Below are 18355 nucleotides of genomic sequence, written 5' to 3' on the forward strand. Positions count from 1 at the left end.
GAGCTCACCAGTTCGAGTTCTCTTTAACAGGAAGAACTAAGACTTGTCAATGAAGAAACAAAATGTTCTTGACAAAATGAAATGACTCACCAGATCCTCAGGAATCCTGAAGTTGCAAAGTGTGAGACAGCCATTACGCTGCATCTGGAAATAATCAGTAACGGACAGTTAGAATCACATCATGGCATCAAGAACTATCTGTTAACAGTACTATACTGAGGGATAATCTTTAATCAACACACAACAGCACACAAACTGTATTTTTGTAAACTATTGTCATACAATTCTAATGTCTGGTTGTTGTACATTGCCTGTACATGCCCATCAGTTCTACGTGAACAACTCTCCAGAACACTTCTACCCAGGGTAGTCTTTCAAGACAAAAGACCAGTCCACACTTGATAAAAGTAAGATGGTTTTGGAAATATACTGCCACAGTATATGGTATGTGCCTATTCAATTCGATTATATGGATGACATCCTCTGGGAACCACAAAACTGATGCGAGCGCAAAAGAAAAGTTTGGCAAAAAAATCTTGCCTTCTTTGAAACAGATAGCAATGTTTACCACGGTGACTGTATAACTCTATCTACAGTACTAGTATATATCTAGGTCTAGGGTCAGATCATATATTTACAAGCCTAGGCAACACACACCAAGCAGGGTTTGATATAAATTGTGATCATACCTTTATTGCGCCTAACCAAAGATACTAACCGAATTCCCATATGTCAGACTTATACAGAGAATAAGACAAGTTACCAGACTACATTAAACTACACTACAAGCTACTCTACAAGTACAGTATATGAGCTACAACTAATAAATAGACATACCTGAGATCCGAGGTCACCAACTAACTTCTTAGACAATTACATCTTCCAACAGCTCAGTTCTGCTAACAGTGGATTACTCTCTGATTCGCTACTCTCACTAGCCAATCACGGCTTACCTATCCATTTAAGCCCCACCTCCATGTGGTCTAACTATTAAATACACTAATGACATATGCATCAAGATCATGTCCGTTACATCATTACAAAATCTAAGTGGTCAGGATGTCTGAACAAATGACTTACTAGTAACACACAGAGTATGGTATAATGAGCAATAGAGTCTTCATTTCTGTTCTTTCACATCTTCCTCTTTGACTTTGCAATTGACTTTGACATTCTTCCACACTTAGTATCAATTTTCCAATATCTTCTCGGAATTTACAGAATAAACTTGGCAGCGCTTATGTTGTGGGAATAAACAAATGAAAAAAAATGAAATGTTGCAGCTACTGCATGATTTACAGTATGGTCAAAATGTTTTTCTTGGAAACAGACAACAGTTGATACGGACATGGATGTCATCCATATGATCAAATCAACATGGCCTAACAGCAAAGTGACAAATATGTCCAGGACAAAAGATACATCGTAAAAACTGCTATGATAGAATTTTCTCATAGTCATGCAAATGTACTCCTATTTTGCAGAATTTTTCATTGTGTTCAACTCTGTCTAAGCTACATGTACATGTACATGTACCTGTATACTCAAAATCATGAAGATCTGTTGTTTCTTTCCGCTTTAGAACATTTGGACAAAAACACCCCTTCATTTTTAGAACTACCTGTAGCCACTAGGGGGCCCAACCCAAACTTATGTCACTTCTTCCCAGGCAGAAGAGCTATCTATCACCCCAAAATAGTGATCATACTAGTAGCTTATCCAGAACACCATATATCAAAGGATATTAACACTTCCAGTAAATCTCACCCGCTGACGTTTCGGTGTCTGTCAGACACCTTCTTCAGAGCTTCTGACTGGAGTACTGCTTCTTGCCTCTATAAGAAGCTGAAGTAGATGGCACTTTTGTGGCGAGAACACAATCCCAAACGTGGCTAAGCTTGTATCCCACCACCTACTTCTCACCACCTACATGCATGTACCTCTGCTACTTATAGAGGCAAGAAGCAGTACTCCAGTCAGAAGCTCTGAAGAAGGTGTCTGACAGATATTGAAACGTCAGCAGGTGAGATTCCTGGTTGTGTAAAAAGAATCTCCTATATCCTATTATCTACCAACCTGATGAAAATATTTTGGGAAGGACAAGATATCAAAATCCTATCACTTCCAGTTTGTGTCACAACCTACCATGGCCAACACACCAAATATGAAACCAATTCATCCAGCTGTTTTCGAGTTATCTTGTCGATCTACCGACACACAAACGCTGCCCATAATATAACCTCCATTACTATTCATGGAGGAAATAAGCAGACATTTGAAGTCACAGAAGGAATGGGACAGAGGAATATGTTAGACACCTCCTTCTTACATGCATATTGCAATGATTTAGTGAATAACATTATCATTAGGATTAATTCGGATGAACGATGATGATTATGATCAGTAACAAGTTCACATCCAATCAATTTCATACTGTAAATGTTGAATACAGATCTCCTGAGTAAGTGAACTGACCGTCAATTCTGTAGGATGGTGTTCCATTCCAGAGGTCAGAGCTTGAATAGTTATCCTGGAACATAAGGGTACTGTTACATCCCCCCTGCACATGTTACTGTTTACAGTATTACTCCAACTGTGGAGAAATGGCAAGACATTAGAGCAATGGAGCATAGCACAAGAAAAGGTTTTACCTTTCTTAGAATAAAAGGATTTTGACTCCTCGTAGCATAGCAGAAGCAGCACCATACTGACCTGCGTAACTTGATGTAGTCACAACTTTTGCCCCAGCCTTTAGTCAGGTGATATAGAGCGGCACTGCCTGCCACCTGGATATTTGGGTCTTTGGGATGCCTTCTCATGGCCTTGGCAACAAGCTAAATAAAACAGTAAACAGGTATAAATGGATGTCCATTTCAAAAGTATAGAAATATACAACTATCAACTGAGAAAACCTAACAGAATGTAACATATATGGGACAGCTTTGCAATGTCTTTTCTGAGAATTAACGGTACGCACCTACACCTGGCCAATTGCAAGGTGACCGGCCGGGGGACCGAGGGAAAGCATTTGCATTGGACAGGTGGTTGCCTTGAAGAGGATCGACTCACGACGTGTTTCACAGTTGAGGAGTTAATACAGTATTACATACTAGATGGATAAATGATGTAATTTTGAACAGCATAACTGCCATAAGGTTTGATTCCCATTGACAGAAAGATCCTACAAAAATTGTATTTTCCGTTATTGTTGCTTAATGCCGCTTAATGCTTACAAGTGTCTATGGGGAATTCGGGACCAAGAAAAAGCAGTCGCCATGGCCAGGTGGTCGGCTTGAAAAGGTGGCCACCTACTTAGGTTTGCAAATCTTTGTAAACGTTTTGTTGAAACATTTTATGGAGGAATCGATGCTGTTTCACAGATTTTTGTCCATCAAGGTCTTAAAACCTTTCCTGTCATAACTAGGCAGCAAAATCCAATGTTGCCAGATGCTTTCAGAAAATGAGGCGGTCGTCATGGGCAGGGATTGGGGCCTGTGCGGTCCCAATTTGTGGCAATCGGGCCACATTGGACAGCTGGCCGCCTTGGGCAGGCTGCTTAATGCTTGTGCCTACGGGGAAAAATTATGGGACCGGAATAAATATGGCCACCATGGTCAGGTGGTCGGCTTCAAAAGGTGGTTGTCTGTGTGTGTGTGTGTGTGTGTGTGTGGACAGTATTACTCAGGAAGTTTTGGATGGATCTGAATATTTGGTATGTGGATAGGCCTAGGTGTTGGCAAAGAAAGGACAAGCTTTCTGTAGGACTGCAGCAGAACTTTTCATATGCCGTGTTCTGGACTGCTATGGTCATGATTTTTGATTAGAAGGCAGCTCATGGGCTCCTGAAGAAGTCCTGTAGGTTCGGGCCCCCTAGATAACTTTTGTTTGGCTGTGATGATCCAGTCAACTGTCCAACCCCAGTATTCAGATCAACAAAACTGCACAAGCTACACGTACCACTAGTCAGTACTTACATGAACAAACTGCAGAGGCTCCTGCAAGTCTACAGCCTGCAGGAGTTCAAACAGCGCTGTTAAACACTTGGCTAGCATCTGACTGCGGTCCAGGTACACCTGCAGAGCTGTTAGCACCTGCTGCTCAGTCATGTGACCTGCCACCTACGGGGAGGTATCACAAAACTCAATACTTCCAAATACATGTTGTATTTCATAGTTAATTTGAACCCCCATGCAAGTATGGACTTTTCCACTGGCACTGTCAACACAAGATTGATTGGTCCAAAATTGTTTCAGACCAAAAATGGACTATTCTGAGCCACACTGTAATCAGTTATCCTGGAAGCCAGTCTACTCTGGCCCCAAGCCCTGTAACACCCATAATCAACTCCGAGCTACACATCCAGACTACCATGCGGATGCTGCTTATTCAAATCACATATTTTTGTAATGTCTGATTGGTCAACCTCAGACAACTATGATCGGTCATTCTTTCACGAACTTCAATAAGCTGCGCAAATGTCAGCATTAAGTTTTGGCCAGAAAGGAGAAAAAAACAATAAAAAGAAAATAATGTAAAGGTCTAGTGAAAAAAATCAGGACACTCTACCTCCATTGCAAATCTTAGGTCATTTGGTCCCAAAATGACAGATTTGAGCCCATCTGACCAAATGGCAGTAAAACAATATATTTCACTCTCTATTGTATAGGACTAAAATATCTATTAAAAGAACACAGAATAATGTAAATGTTTGTAACAGTGCACAAGTGAAACTAAAGCTATGGTATAACAGTCTGTGCACATATACATGCATGCATGCAGTGTGGCGTCGGTGTGGCACAGTGGCAGAGCATCCAGCTATGAACCAATAAGACCCAGGTTCAATCCCCAGTGGAGTACCCAGACATGTCCGGACATGCACCCAGACGTTGTGCCCTTGGGAAAGGCACTTAACACACATTTCCCATGTCCTAAGCCCAGCAGTAGGGTTTGGGTTGGCGTTAGGAAGGGCATCCAGCCGTAAAAACTCTTGCTACAAAAAAGACTTGCACTTGATGAGGAGTTCTGGAGCTTCCCCATCCATGTGCAAGCACGTCCAACCCCCATATGATGGGGAGCAAAAGACGTTAAATTGGATAGAGAGAGAGAGAGGGAGTATGTGTTGGCACAAGCAGAAACACAGAAAAACTGGTCTTTTGAGGTCTTTCTTTTTATGTTGTGATTAAAGTGGCCTGAATTGACAACATTAACCATGGTTTTGAACGCCGTCCCTCATATACGTCCATTCTGTTGACACAATTTGAATGCAATGCCACAGTGCAGGCATCTCTGGTCCCACTATACATAAAGTCAAGTGGGCCCCAAAACGGCAAATCTTATCAACCTAGCTTCACTATTGCATGTCGAATAAACTTGCATTTGATAAGTTCCCCATGACTGGTTTGCACATGGTTCCACAAGAAAAAGTGTTGATGTAGCAAATTTGAAACCTAATCGTCATGAAGTTTGCTTGATGATTAGAATTTGCTTTGATGTGGGCGGCACAGGTCCACCAATCTGTAGACTCTGAATGCACAAACATGAACTTCATTGAATGTAAATGGCGATTTGTCATTACTTGCTCAAAAAGAAATCTAGAAAAATATGAATGGCAGGCTCTAAAAAAGCAATTGATGATATTGTTAGAAATATGTCATAACTTGCACTGAATTGACTGGAATACCAAGGAAGATTTGCCACATACTTTGAGGTCACGTGCCGAGTGCAAATGTCACCATTTCAGTTTCCTGTGTTACCATGCTAGACTCTACCATGCTAGACTATACCATGTTTGAAGGGAGTTGGCTATGAAGAGAGGGTCAAATTCGCAACCGAATTTGACCCTCTCTCCGTAGCCAACTCCCTTCAAACATTTGACTCTATTTGGCCAATTTCTACTATTTTCCCAGCGACCGGGGGAGACTGGTAGAGTCTATTACCATGCGCCGGATGTTCACCTACTGCAGGGACATAGCTACCAGGAGCACTAGACTAAGTGCTTCAGACCTCCTTGTGGTACCGATGCCCTTAATTGAGAGAGACATACAGAAGGTCCCTAGCCTACTCCGGTTCGCTGACATGGAACTCTTTACCGCAGGACGCTAGGGCAGCAACTTCTATTGCAACCTTTAAAAGACTCAGTAACTGACCCTTATGAACGATTATCGACTTATCGACTAATGACTTGACGAATTATTATTTGATATTTTTGTGTATTTACTATTTATCTATTCTTTGTATTATTGATATAATTTTGATTCACCTTGTTTGAACAAACTCTTAGTTATGTATTGTTATGTTGACCCCTTGATATCCCCTCATCTCGACCTCTATGAAAAGCGGCCCTGAAGGCCGATTAGAGCATGTTTCGAGAGTAAATAAAGGCACAAACAAACAAACAAACAAAAGCATGCTTACCCGACTGTTTTGGATGTATTTGCACTTGTGGCACATCTGTGCGTTCATGCCACATGACCATTTGTATTAAAAGAAGTACCGGCTATCTACTCTCATTGTCATACCAAAGAAAGGACCGTCAAGGGCGACATGGCTTGCAATGCAACGAGTCTTAAACAGTGGTATAGTGGAGACTAACGCACGGTCAAAAATCATTTTCCAGAGGGAAGGTGAGGTCAGTTGATACGAAATTCATCCTTCTGTTTCATCATCATCATATTTACTTAAAATCATTCTGACAAATTAGATAGAGACAAAGGTATTTGTATACCGAAGTTACAGTACCTTAATTAAAATGGAACTACATGTATATGGAACATTATATTCATAACAACATTTTCTGGTTTTACCGACTAAAATCCCTGGTCACGGACCATGTAAAATCAACTTCACAACAGAAAATCCCCAAACACCACCACTCTAATCTATCATTCGTAAAAACGCAATACTTTTCAGACCATCTACATTGGTGCAATGTGATGTCGAACTTGTAAATTTACGTTTGAAGTTATGGGACCCGACATCATTTGTAATTATGTGCTAAGTATGATTGTATCTTCCTTCCTACATAAATCCTATAATCACACTCCCCACTGACCCTGTGTGCAGGAATGTGCTCAGCCCCGGCAGCCTCAGTCTGAACCACACCTAAGAAATCCAGCTTCCGTTTCAGTCCCTGCAGTCCAGTGATGGTAGTACGAACCCCTCCACCAGCTTCAACCCTATAAACAGAATAATATTAATACAGAAAGCAATCATGTGAAACTAAGCTTTCAACACTTTTTGTTTCTGCTTGCTTGCTTGCTTGTACATCTTGTAAACCACCTTATGGCCAAACACATAATATCTTAAGCTACAAATACATCCTGACTTACATGTACCTTGCAGGACTGAAAGTACTGGGTGCATATACACTTTTGTGCATCCAAACGTGACATAAGGAACAAATACAAACTCAGGGTAAACATGGAGTAAGCTTTCTCATCGTGGAGGTACATGTACATGCCGATGTGTGTGACCTGACAGACCCCCTGCCACAAAAACTTGATTCCATCCACACAAAGGTGATTTAAACATGGCTCAACATGTAACCTAGTGCTATTCTGTACAGTACAAGGGGACTTATAAGTTAAAACTACAAAACCATCTCAGACTTGTACCTAGTAACCTACAGTAGATCAGTCCTCAAAGCCAATGAGAAGGTAAAACAGGCTTTACAAGGCAAACTGGACTGCAAATCACAGTGGACAAGGAAAATGCAGTAGGGTATTGAAAAATGCCACACCATCCGCCAGCAAGCCACCCATGCGGCAAAGGACTCAGTATAGACATCAGTACATAAACATATCAAACAACAAGTTACAACTATGGCCGTGACAACTATATGTCTGGAGCAAGCACCAAAAAAACTCCCAGAGCAAGGACAAGTGCTACAACTGCTTGAAGAAGAGAAATGCGACCTCGCATGGCGGTCAGTTATGTACAACCTGCCAGAAGGTATCTTGATTTCTGTGGTGCCTGCCTACATTCTGCAACCTGACCACTTGGGGAAAACATAACGGTAACAGATGGAATCTGTGTGGTAACCAGGAAATACTTCAGCACGTCCTGAACCACTGCAGTGTCGCTCTCCAAGCAAGGACGGTACACATCACAACATAACTCCATGCTAAAATAAAGCACATAACAGACACCATTGACTTTTCACGAATTTATCAGTGATAAGGTGACAGTCATGTTGTATGTTTCAACACTAACACAACTTTATACAATGTGTCCCATGGCTGAGAGTACAAAAAGGCATGCAGAGACAGAGGCAACAACAATGACGTGGTGTATACTGATTAAATGGTGGGGTATCAAATATGTCCCACAAACTTACCCTGACTTTGTGTCTGAAATGTCGTCTGACCCACTGTCACTGTCCATGTCCCCCAGGCTGGTGCCGGAGATGTCCAGAGAAGTCAAGGCTGGAAGGCTGTGAACCAACTTAGACAACAGATGACTCTTTCCCGGGGTCTTCCGCTCCGGAAGGACTGACATATCCAGATGTCTGCTCAAAAACACATGGCAGAATGGACCATGACTTACACATACCCCCAACAGCATTTCTGTATACTACATTACACAATCATGTACATAACATAGCGAGACTCAATGCTGTCCTACTTGTTAAAAATGTTACTTTTCTTGAAAATGCATGGCCAAAGCCCAATGTGTAACCCATCTAAAAAATATCAGCTCTTCTACGTATACAAAAAGCATTGAAGAATTGTGCTAGGGTGACTTATTGTTGTTTGCTTCAGTCTTTCTCTTTCTAGTGTACTCCAGTTCAAAGACATACAAAGACAAAGTTTCCCCTTACTAGTAAGTGGACAAAAAAGTCTGCAAATCAAACATGGCAAAAATAACAGTGGATAATTTGTATTAGTGTTCATGTAAATTAGAAAAAGGGAACAAAATATACAGCATCGAATGACATACAAAGGGTTGATTCTCCTCTATCCCTGGAGACATAAATAAGGATCATAATTTTGGCGATTTTTCAGTCGTCATGAGCACAGATTTTTTAATAATACAAGAAGTGGATGAAATATAGGTAGTACATGAGATACATTGATGTATAATCAGTAGTGCTACATTACCAAATACAAAACTGGTATTCTTCAAAGACTTTACATGATTGTGCCACAATGTAGTTGGCAAGTAGTAGTAGTAGTAGTATCCAGTGTTTTGATTATACTGCTACTGGGGTCCCTGACACAAGGGTGGGCAGCAGTCGGCAAGTCTATTGGTAAATCTACATGATTAATCTTAAGGTCTGAGATGGCAGTTTTAGCGAAGGATGCCAACAACTTCCTTCAGAGTCATTTCAGGACAAAAGTCAGCAGACAGTCAGAGTCAGGGTGTAGGTAACAGTTTGTCTGGTGCAGGGAATTTTACATGTCACCTCCATGTGCACCGCTGCAGGTATGCAGAAAAATGCACTTTGAAGTTGAGTCCTGATCTATGAAGTTGATTCAATAATGACTGACTCAGAACAACTTCTAGGTACTGTGGGAGGCTGAAATTTGATGTGCATAATGATACACATCTCTATAGATCCCGTAATCATAACTTTAACTGAAAAGATCACTAAAATCTCAAATTCTCCAATGTCTCCAAGAGGGTCTCAGTATAAAACTAGTGTTGGGTCTCTGTTTAACCCCTACCTGTCAGCAGTGTTTTTCCCTTGCCATGACTTCAACTTTATTCTTTGACTTGTTGGTATCGACTGTCTGATCAATAGCAAATGGAATAATGTACTTCTCTTCTCCATGAGGTGTCAAAAAATTAAATTTCTTTGAAAATTCATACCATGTACATAATAGCCATGATGAAAAATAGCTTTATATTGATAATTGTACTACTAACTTAGTGATAGCATCCTGATATTAGATTCGTAAAACTAGTCTGGAATGATGCACACATAAACAATATGTATAGACAGGCACAGATATAGCACACTACCCTGTTCTGAAGGCATAAGTATGACTATGAGTATGAGCTTACCTCAGTGCCTTCATGCTCATCACCATCTGGTAAGCTTGGTCCTTCAGACTGCAGTTGTACAGGACCAGAGATGACAGGTTGTGCTTGAGAGGTTCCAGGAAGGACAGGTCGTCTACGTTTAACCCGGACACGTCCAGCGACGTGAGGTTGGACAAACTCAAGGCCAGATTCTCCAGGCTGTTGAGTGGAAGTCCATGGAGGTTCCCGATGTTCAATACTCGAAGTCGGGGCAGGTCCAGGCGGATGTCTTTATGTGGCCACGGAAAAGACATGTTGCCACTAATGTTGAGAGCCAGCAGAGTGTGTTTGGACTGGGAGAGATGCTGCAGACAGTCTGCATTAATGTTGGGGCAGCAGGACAGATCTAGCTCCACCAGTTGATGGGAGCGGAGTGCTGACAAGGCTTGGTTGCTGATTTTCTCGTTCCCGTGCAGGTTAACATGCCTTAGTCTGGTCTGTTGGGGATCTAAGAAGACCCGGAGGAAAGGTCCATCAGCATCACCTCTCTCATTGGACCTGTGATGATAGAAGAACATTACTGTCAATCAGGTGTTTACCGTATCAGAATTAACAGTCACACTTCCCAGTGGAACCTCTTCCCCTCCAGATCTCGCCATGTGTCTGTGATTAGAATGTGACCCTAAAACTGTGCCAAGCTGTGGGATGTGTTCTGTGTTCTACTTCATCGTCACAGATTTATAAAGTAAATGCTTACCAGTTGAGTAACTTGTCGCTATATTGACTCGGGATGCAGATGTCTGGTTTGATGGCCAGTGGAAGGCCTGCAGCATCCAGCACACAGAAGGTGCCGAGGTGAGCCAGGCAGTACTGCACACAGATATCTCCTAGTGACTCTGGGTCATCTGTGAGTCTCATGCTGTACATTATACAAAGGCAATTATAAAACATAACATAAGGCACAGAAGTAACAGCAAGTAAGTAATACACACAAATATTACATATACATGTACATGATGTAGGTACTGAAAAGTTTTCACAAGAAAATCACAGCTAATTTACAACCTTTTCACTTCTACAGAGATTCCATTTGTCACCCTGAATGTGATTGGTATTATGGTAATACACATTGCTTCAGTTGGATTGATGTACATTACTGACAGGAACATCCTGACAATAGTTGACAGGTTATTACTATCAATAAGAACAATAAAGGCTATGGGACTATCTTTGACAGGAGTATGATCCTGTTGATAAGACCTTTTTGCACTATTGACAGGATGTTCCTTTGATAAGGCTTGTGAAAACACCCCATGATCCTGGCAACCCTAACCCTGAGGATAATCCTGTAAAATTGTGGGTCTGGTCAATGTTAATTGCCTTCGCCAAGAAGGTTATTACCTTCGCCAAGAAGGTTATGCAGAGGGTAGCGTTTGTATGTGTGTGTGTGTGTGTGTGTAATTGACCAGCATATTAGACTCAAGAAGGCTTGGATAGATTGTCTTGATATTTGGTAGGTGGGTACATGTAGGTCTCCATGAGACCTAGAAGTGATTAGATTTTGAGTACCCTAGCGGCTTATCACGGCACTGCAGCAGAACTTCCTCTTTTGATATCTCGTGTTCTGGACATGCTATATAATATGGAATTGATTTTTGAGTGGTAGGTAGCTATTTGGACAGAGAGTAAGTGCTATGGGTTTGGGCCCCCTGGCAGCTTTTTTGGAACTGCAAGAGCAGGTTTTGCTTCACACTTTGAAAGGGAATAACTCAAGAAGGGCATGATGAATGGTCATAATTTTTGGTAGGTAGATAGCTTGAGTGATGATGTACATGATTAGATACTTATTATGCAAATAGGTATCTAATTTGCATGATTAATGAGGAAAGTTTGTACACCCGCCAAATTCCAGGATACGACTCTCAAACATGTGACACATGTAACTGGGGAATAGAGAAATATTATTAGATATCAACTATGCAAATGAAGAACTCATTTGCATAATTAATTAGGAGATACTGCAACTCAATATGGGCTTGATGGATGGTCATGATTTTTTGTATGTAGATAGTTTATGTGATGCTTCGTATTACTAGAGATTGATTATGAAAATCAGATTCAAATTTGCATAATTAATGAGGCAATTTTAAAAACCCACTGTGTTCCATGATATGACTATTCGAATATGTGACATTTGTCACTGAGGAAGAGAGGAATGTTGATGGATAGAAAATATGCAAATGTAGGCATAATTTGCATAATTAATGAGAAACTACTATAATTCCATACTGATAAATTATGGCGATTTCATACTTGTGGCATTTGGAAGTTATGTGAATGTGAACATCATTGAATCAAATTATGTTTATAAGGATCACATTTGCATACTTAATGATAAATGTTAAGATAACCTTCTTTGTTAAGCTCATACTTTGGACAAGTTCTGACATTTGGGTGAAAACGATCAACTGGTATGATTTATAATTGATGAGAAACACTCCCAATACGTCAGTCATAAAGGTTAAAGTCATTTGGCGAAGGTATGAGGTCGTGGAACTCTAGTTGCAAATAAAGACAATGGTCAAGACAAAAACTGCTAACAAGTCAGGTGACTGTACCTTTGACTTTGCGCACGCACAGAATCATGAACAGCCTTATAAGCGCTTTCACACTTCCGAGTACGCATGTGCGGCAACAGGAATTGTGGGTAATATGTCAAAGGTGAAGGCCGGTGAGACGTAAACAAAGCCCGTATGGGCATTATTATGCAAAGCGAGACAATGGCCGAGACAAGAACTGTTTATATACAAGCCAGGGGCCTTTAACAGCAGGTCATATTAATCTGTCACAAATCATGAATGACGATTCTAGGAACTGTTGTCTGCATTTCCTGGTCATTACTACACGTGCATTGGTCTCCCACTGTATGTGCTGTAGCGAAAAAATAACACTTCAAAATAAAGAGAGTCTAACTGGTAGCAAGTCCCTTGGGATTCTTTTCCCAGTGAAATATCAATCCGTCACAAATCAATAACACAACAAGGTGATTTGATGGGTTAACGACCGATTCCATGGGCCAGCGGGGTGGCGGGGCAATTGCAATGTTCGCTTCTGCAGAGAGTACCAATTCTAGAGGAATGTACGCTTACAACTGGAGGAACGTCCCATTTCCTGGAGGACGGTCCACTTTGCTTGAGGAATGTCCAGATTCGATTAGTCAGGGAGAAGTTGGATTCCTTTACATTCTGGCCGCTACTGCCCTCCCACAGCTTGAGTAATGCCATGAAAACATATCGGAGGTAGATTTTTACTGACAGATGGATTCTGAAATGTGACGGATTAAAATGCTGACTGACCAGTGCTGTTACCCACAATTCCTGTCACTGTGCATGCGTACTTGGAAGTGTGAAAGGGGTAAGGTGAAAACCCTGTATAGGTACCCGTACCCGTATAGGTACCCGTATGGGTATACCGGTATACCCCATTTGGGGCCCCAACGAGCCAGGAAACACGCTATGACGGCCGCCATATGGGGCACCCAGAACGGCTGTTTTTTACGGTCTCCACATTGATAGAAGACACAAACAGTTGACTATACTAGGTCAGAAAATAGCTGAACAATCATATTTTACGATCTTTTGATTTCTATGAAGGATGGAGGTTTGTAAAATACGGAATTTGCGAAGTTCGTACACAGTGCTCGGGTATACACTGGAAACATGTCGGGAACACATAGTCACAATTCTCTGGGAATGTATCGGGAAACGTTAGCAGTTGTCCTCCGGATTTTTAATAGGCTGGTCGGAGCACCATCGGTGTTGCATAGGTCGATGTACATTTCCCGACATACACACGGTGATTTTTCAATGGTCTCGAAATTCCTGATAAGAAACCCATGTTTCCCAACAAATTTGTCGGTAATACATCGTTTCTTTTTCCCACGGACTTCCGATGCCGGTCGTCAAGGCAACAAGTAACAAACACGGCGGAGGGGACTCTTGGATGAAACTATGGCAACGGCGTTAATTGACAGGTAGCCGTGGTACTGGTTACCATGGACACTGCATAATTGACAGCCGAGAGACAAGCACATGGTCGTCGCGGCAAGCAGCTAATAAAAAGGAAACTTTAGACGATAATCGATCAGCTGTTCTCCAGCACCATATTTGATATTTACGGATGTTAACTTTTATTGCTTAGTTATAAGACTTAGTTTGTACGTAGTCTGTAGTAGAACGTGCGGAACTCGCTGTACTGTTTTGTCAATAAAGCTTTTATTACAACCGGCAAAAAATAAAATATTGAAAGGAACGATATTTCTGTCGAATTCTGTAATCGGCAAGTATGGGAAGCATAGTTAAGATATTATAAACGAGGAAACATCAATAAGTTCTCAATAACCAAGGAAATTCACTTAAAGGACGCGGAAGTATACACCCGGAATCGAACCTACAGCTCGTACGGCAGCCATTTGTTCGCAAACGCAAGCGGCGTATCGCGGTGAGCTAAATATTGCGGCGAGGTAACAATACCTTCAAACCACTTTAATACAAACGGCTCATCACGCGGGGTTCCACAGCTGCAGTCCGTAATGACTATACTTGCATTGTTCTACGGTCGAACGTTACATGTTTCTGTTTGTTTTGTTCAATTCTACTTTAACATGTCACACACGTCGTTCGCTAACAAAGTGATAATATGAACAATTGACGCGATTTTATTTTAACAGACGACAAGTGCCCACATCATATACGCGATCTAACGAACGTAATTTTGAATAGCGCTGATAGCTCACCTGGTAGTGTTGTTGTCCATCAATCCTAACCAGGCAAGATGTGCCGGTTCGAGCCCATCGATTCATTTCTATGTTTTATTTTTCACTGTTACAGTCAACAGTACTTTAATTTATTTTTATCTTTTATGATGTTATGTTTATATTATCATGTTTGATGTTTTGTTATTCTTATTTTTTTTTTTACATCCATCTCTATCTGCTTCCTTGATGAAGGCCTCCGGTCTCTGGGTGTTGTCCTTGCACTTCTACTAGTTGACTCGTCGTTTTCTTCTGACGGCGTCTTTGCCAACGCTAACAAAGCACGTGAGCCATCATCATATATCTTTCCTAGCCTGCTTGGGACACTGGAAAAGAAAAAAAAAGGTTGTTACATGTACTTACAATTGGAAACAATAGTGATGCATTTTTATTGAAACTAGAAAACATCCCAACAGTTTGTGAACAAACGTTCTTTTTTAATTTTTCGTGGAGCCGTCAACTTCTAATGGCCCAAATCGCTGCACTTTGCGCCACTTAGTGCTTGCAATTGGTTGAACTGTGGCAAGAATCACCAGTAAACCCGGGAGGAATATTTCAATATTCCATAATCATATTTGTTAAATGAAAATAAATTGACAATATAATTCCGAATCCCATAGTCACTAGTCAAGTCGCAGCATGTTTTTGAACGATACAAATAAAGGCGCTTATCCAGTGCGAGATTCAGTAAAAGTAATGCAATGTTTAAAAAAACCTTATTGATATGACCATCATAACACCCCGGTTACCATCTAGGAGTACTAAATTAAGGCAATACGTTTCTTCTCAATAGTCATTCGTTTCTCAGTAGTCCTTCGTTTGCCGTCGGTGACAAGAAATGTATACGGGCAAGACGAAAGTTTCGGATGCTGGACAACTGAGTTACATCGACAAAGTTCGTTATCTCTTTTAACGTTTGCAACTTTCATTTTGTAGTTTGATTGTATTTTCTGATTTGTTTCAGCAATTTACATTATCATATTATTTCATTATTTCTTCTCTTGTTAACATACTGCGTATCAAATTACCGTGGTCCGGAAAAATGCAGCCGATGGTGGTTAATCCATCTCGATGCTCGAACTCCTGTGGACCAGCTTCAAGTTCAATGTTTTGATTACTGTTATTTTGTAACATATAATCTGTGAAAATTTTATGTGAGTTCATGTTAGCTTTCCGAACTTGTTAGTTCCTGGGAACGCCAGGTGTTAGTGTTAGTGACATGAAACAAACAGTTGGAAGTACGAAAGCAAACTGAACGGGAACAAAAGGAATAAATTGATGAACAATTGTCTTTTCATTAAGATGAATCGATCTGTCCGGAAAGTCCGTCCCCATCCTCAAGCACGGCCGGTATAACTAGCACGCCGGTTGTCACGAATCTGAAAAGACGAATATGGAATACATGAGATCTAGCTATATACAGCATAATGTAGCGGTCAACTATCCACGAATAACAATAGCGGCGGAGTTTTAAAAAAAAAAGGACCCCAAATAAAATTACCTACCAACACAGTAATCATACAATGACCTGGTTTGCCTTTTGACGAAAATATATCAAGGAAAATTTACGGCAATTAGAAAACAATGGAAGAAATGTCTAACTCGTCCGACGAGATATTGCTACAATATCGTAATAATCGGGGCCTGACACACATCATGACCGCGAGTGACCTCTTGCGTGAAAACCGACACATGCCCGACATTCGTCGGTAATATATATGAAGGCTATCGGGAAAGTAACGGACGAACTCCATTGATTTGGTCTGATTTCTGGGTCTGTATCGGGTTCAACATCGGTAAAAGCTGCAGTGAAAAACCGACAGAAATCTGGTACTATTCCGTTACCAATACGACTAGCCGTGGCGACTAACGAAGGGTGTTTTGGCTTGATATTACTCTTATATCCGACCTCCCCGAGCACTGTACTATGTGGAACGTGCGAGCACCGATCTCGGAGACTTTTCAACTAAAACCCGTTCTGAAAAGAAATAGAAAAAAACACCAAAACTATCAATCTTTCCGCTCTTCATTATCTTCAGATGCAATACTCATGATCTGTTTGGCTGGAGCTGCCAGTAAACCTGCGTAAAACCTACAGGAAATGCCGTTCTCGATGCACGGAAGGTCTGCCATCTACTCTACTCTACTCTACATGTGCGAATTGCTCCGCTAAAACCTCCTTGCTTAGACGGAAAGTAACCACTTATTGCGACACAAAGATTACGGCCATTTGGCGTGATTTATCTGAAAATGCATTGCTCGGTCTCTGTCTTTAGCGTGAGGCGTTTCCTGTAGGTTTTCAGAACGGGTTTAGTTGAAAGGTCTCCGAGATCGGTGCTCGCACGTTCTGGCAGTCGCTCCGTACAAACCAAGGAGGTTTTATTGTACAAGGAGGTTTTATATAGATACAAACTAAGCAAATTCCGTATATTCCAAACCTCCGTCCTTCACAGAAATCAAAAGATCGTAAAATATGATTGTTCAACTATTTTCTGACCGAGTATAGTCAACTGTTTGTGTCTTACTGTATATCAATGTGGAGACCGTAAAAAAACAGCCGTTCTGGGTGCCCCATATGGCGGCCGTCATAGCGTGTTTCCTGGCTCGTTGGGGCCCCAAATGGGGTATACCGGTATACATATACAGGTATACGGGTACGGGTACCTATACAGGGTTTTCCCCTAGCCTGGTTTCAACCAAGCCCCGTGTCCGCCCGCCGCCTGTAACGGCTATCCACCCACGGGGAGGGGAGAGAAACCCCCGGACAGCTGGAGTTTGCTTGATACAGACTAGGTTTTCCCCCTACCCGTGTGAAAGCGCTTGTTGCACAGATCGATTGGATCTTTACTGAGCTAAACCTATTCCATAGCTCCCAGGTTGTTAAAAGAGTTTTCTTGACAGAAACATTTCCTGTCAGTTACCGTGCCCGTCAAAAAAATTATTATTTATACAACTTTCTTTATTTGACAGGCCGAACACAATAACATTAAATAGCCTCGGCCCAAAATAAATGTCTGGAATAGAAACTGACTCTGTAACGTACAACACGTTTTCAACACTGTGATGTGAAAAACAGTAAGGTAGAGTAAGCTGACTAGAACTGAAGTTTACGAGTTCAGACAAGCTTTAACACGTACATTTTGCTGTCAGACGTTACGAAGCTTCTCGATCGATGCGAAAAAGTCAAGGTCCTCACTGTTCCTTCTCCGCCGGCATAGCTGTCATGGAGAATGAGTCAGGACAACACTGGAGCTGGACAACATCGGTAAATACCACCTCTGCTAGCCGGATGAACTTGAACTACAGAATTCCCTGGTTCGGTACAAAATACTGACCCGCGTACAACGTAAACGCATGAAGTCAGGATATCACATTCCACAAAACAGGATAAGGTGACATCAGTTTCCCCTATATGATTATTACATAGCTTACTATTGCTTTAGATGATGTTTATTTACCTTGGATGGTCACCGTGAATCCTGAACATATTTACAGTTAGCGTCTTTGCAAAAGAAACGTAATCTGGAAATGTTATCTTTGACGAACCCTTCCCCCTCAGTACTGAATAGAACAATCCAT

The 18355-nt window shown here is 41.3% G+C and overlaps 1 protein-coding gene across 6 annotated transcripts in view; it reads right to left on the reverse strand.

Annotated features, from left to right (window-relative positions):
• The window catches only part of LOC136441389 (protein zer-1 homolog), an 89755-nt gene extending 71402 nt beyond the window's left edge, over positions 1 to 18353 (reverse strand). For 3 of the 6 annotated variants that reach the window (XR_010756877.1, XM_066437659.1, XM_066437658.1), the window contains exons 1-9: positions 18235 to 18353; positions 10721 to 10882; positions 10006 to 10521; positions 8336 to 8506; positions 7052 to 7175; positions 3975 to 4118; positions 2713 to 2834; positions 2476 to 2530; positions 91 to 144 (exon numbers count right to left, since the gene is read on the reverse strand). Coding sequence is in view for 5 of the 6 variants with exons in the window: in XM_066437659.1 (XP_066293756.1) it covers positions 91 to 144; positions 2476 to 2530; positions 2713 to 2834; positions 3975 to 4118; positions 7052 to 7175; positions 8336 to 8506; positions 10006 to 10521; positions 10721 to 10882; positions 18235 to 18263 (1377 nt within the window). In the remaining variant the exon portion in view is untranslated. Of the gene's footprint in view, positions 1 to 90; positions 145 to 2475; positions 2531 to 2712; positions 2835 to 3974; positions 4119 to 7051; positions 7176 to 8335; positions 8507 to 10005; positions 10522 to 10720; positions 10883 to 17913; positions 18158 to 18234 lie in introns of those variants that run through there. The other 3 variants (XM_066437657.1, XM_066437660.1, XM_066437656.1) reach the window with 3 other exon arrangements.
• Between the last annotated feature and the right edge of the window lie 2 nt (positions 18354 to 18355).

This window comes from Branchiostoma lanceolatum, chromosome 9 (genome assembly GCF_035083965.1).
Source record: "Branchiostoma lanceolatum isolate klBraLanc5 chromosome 9, klBraLanc5.hap2, whole genome shotgun sequence".
Taxonomy (NCBI): domain Eukaryota; kingdom Metazoa; phylum Chordata; class Leptocardii; order Amphioxiformes; family Branchiostomatidae; genus Branchiostoma; species Branchiostoma lanceolatum.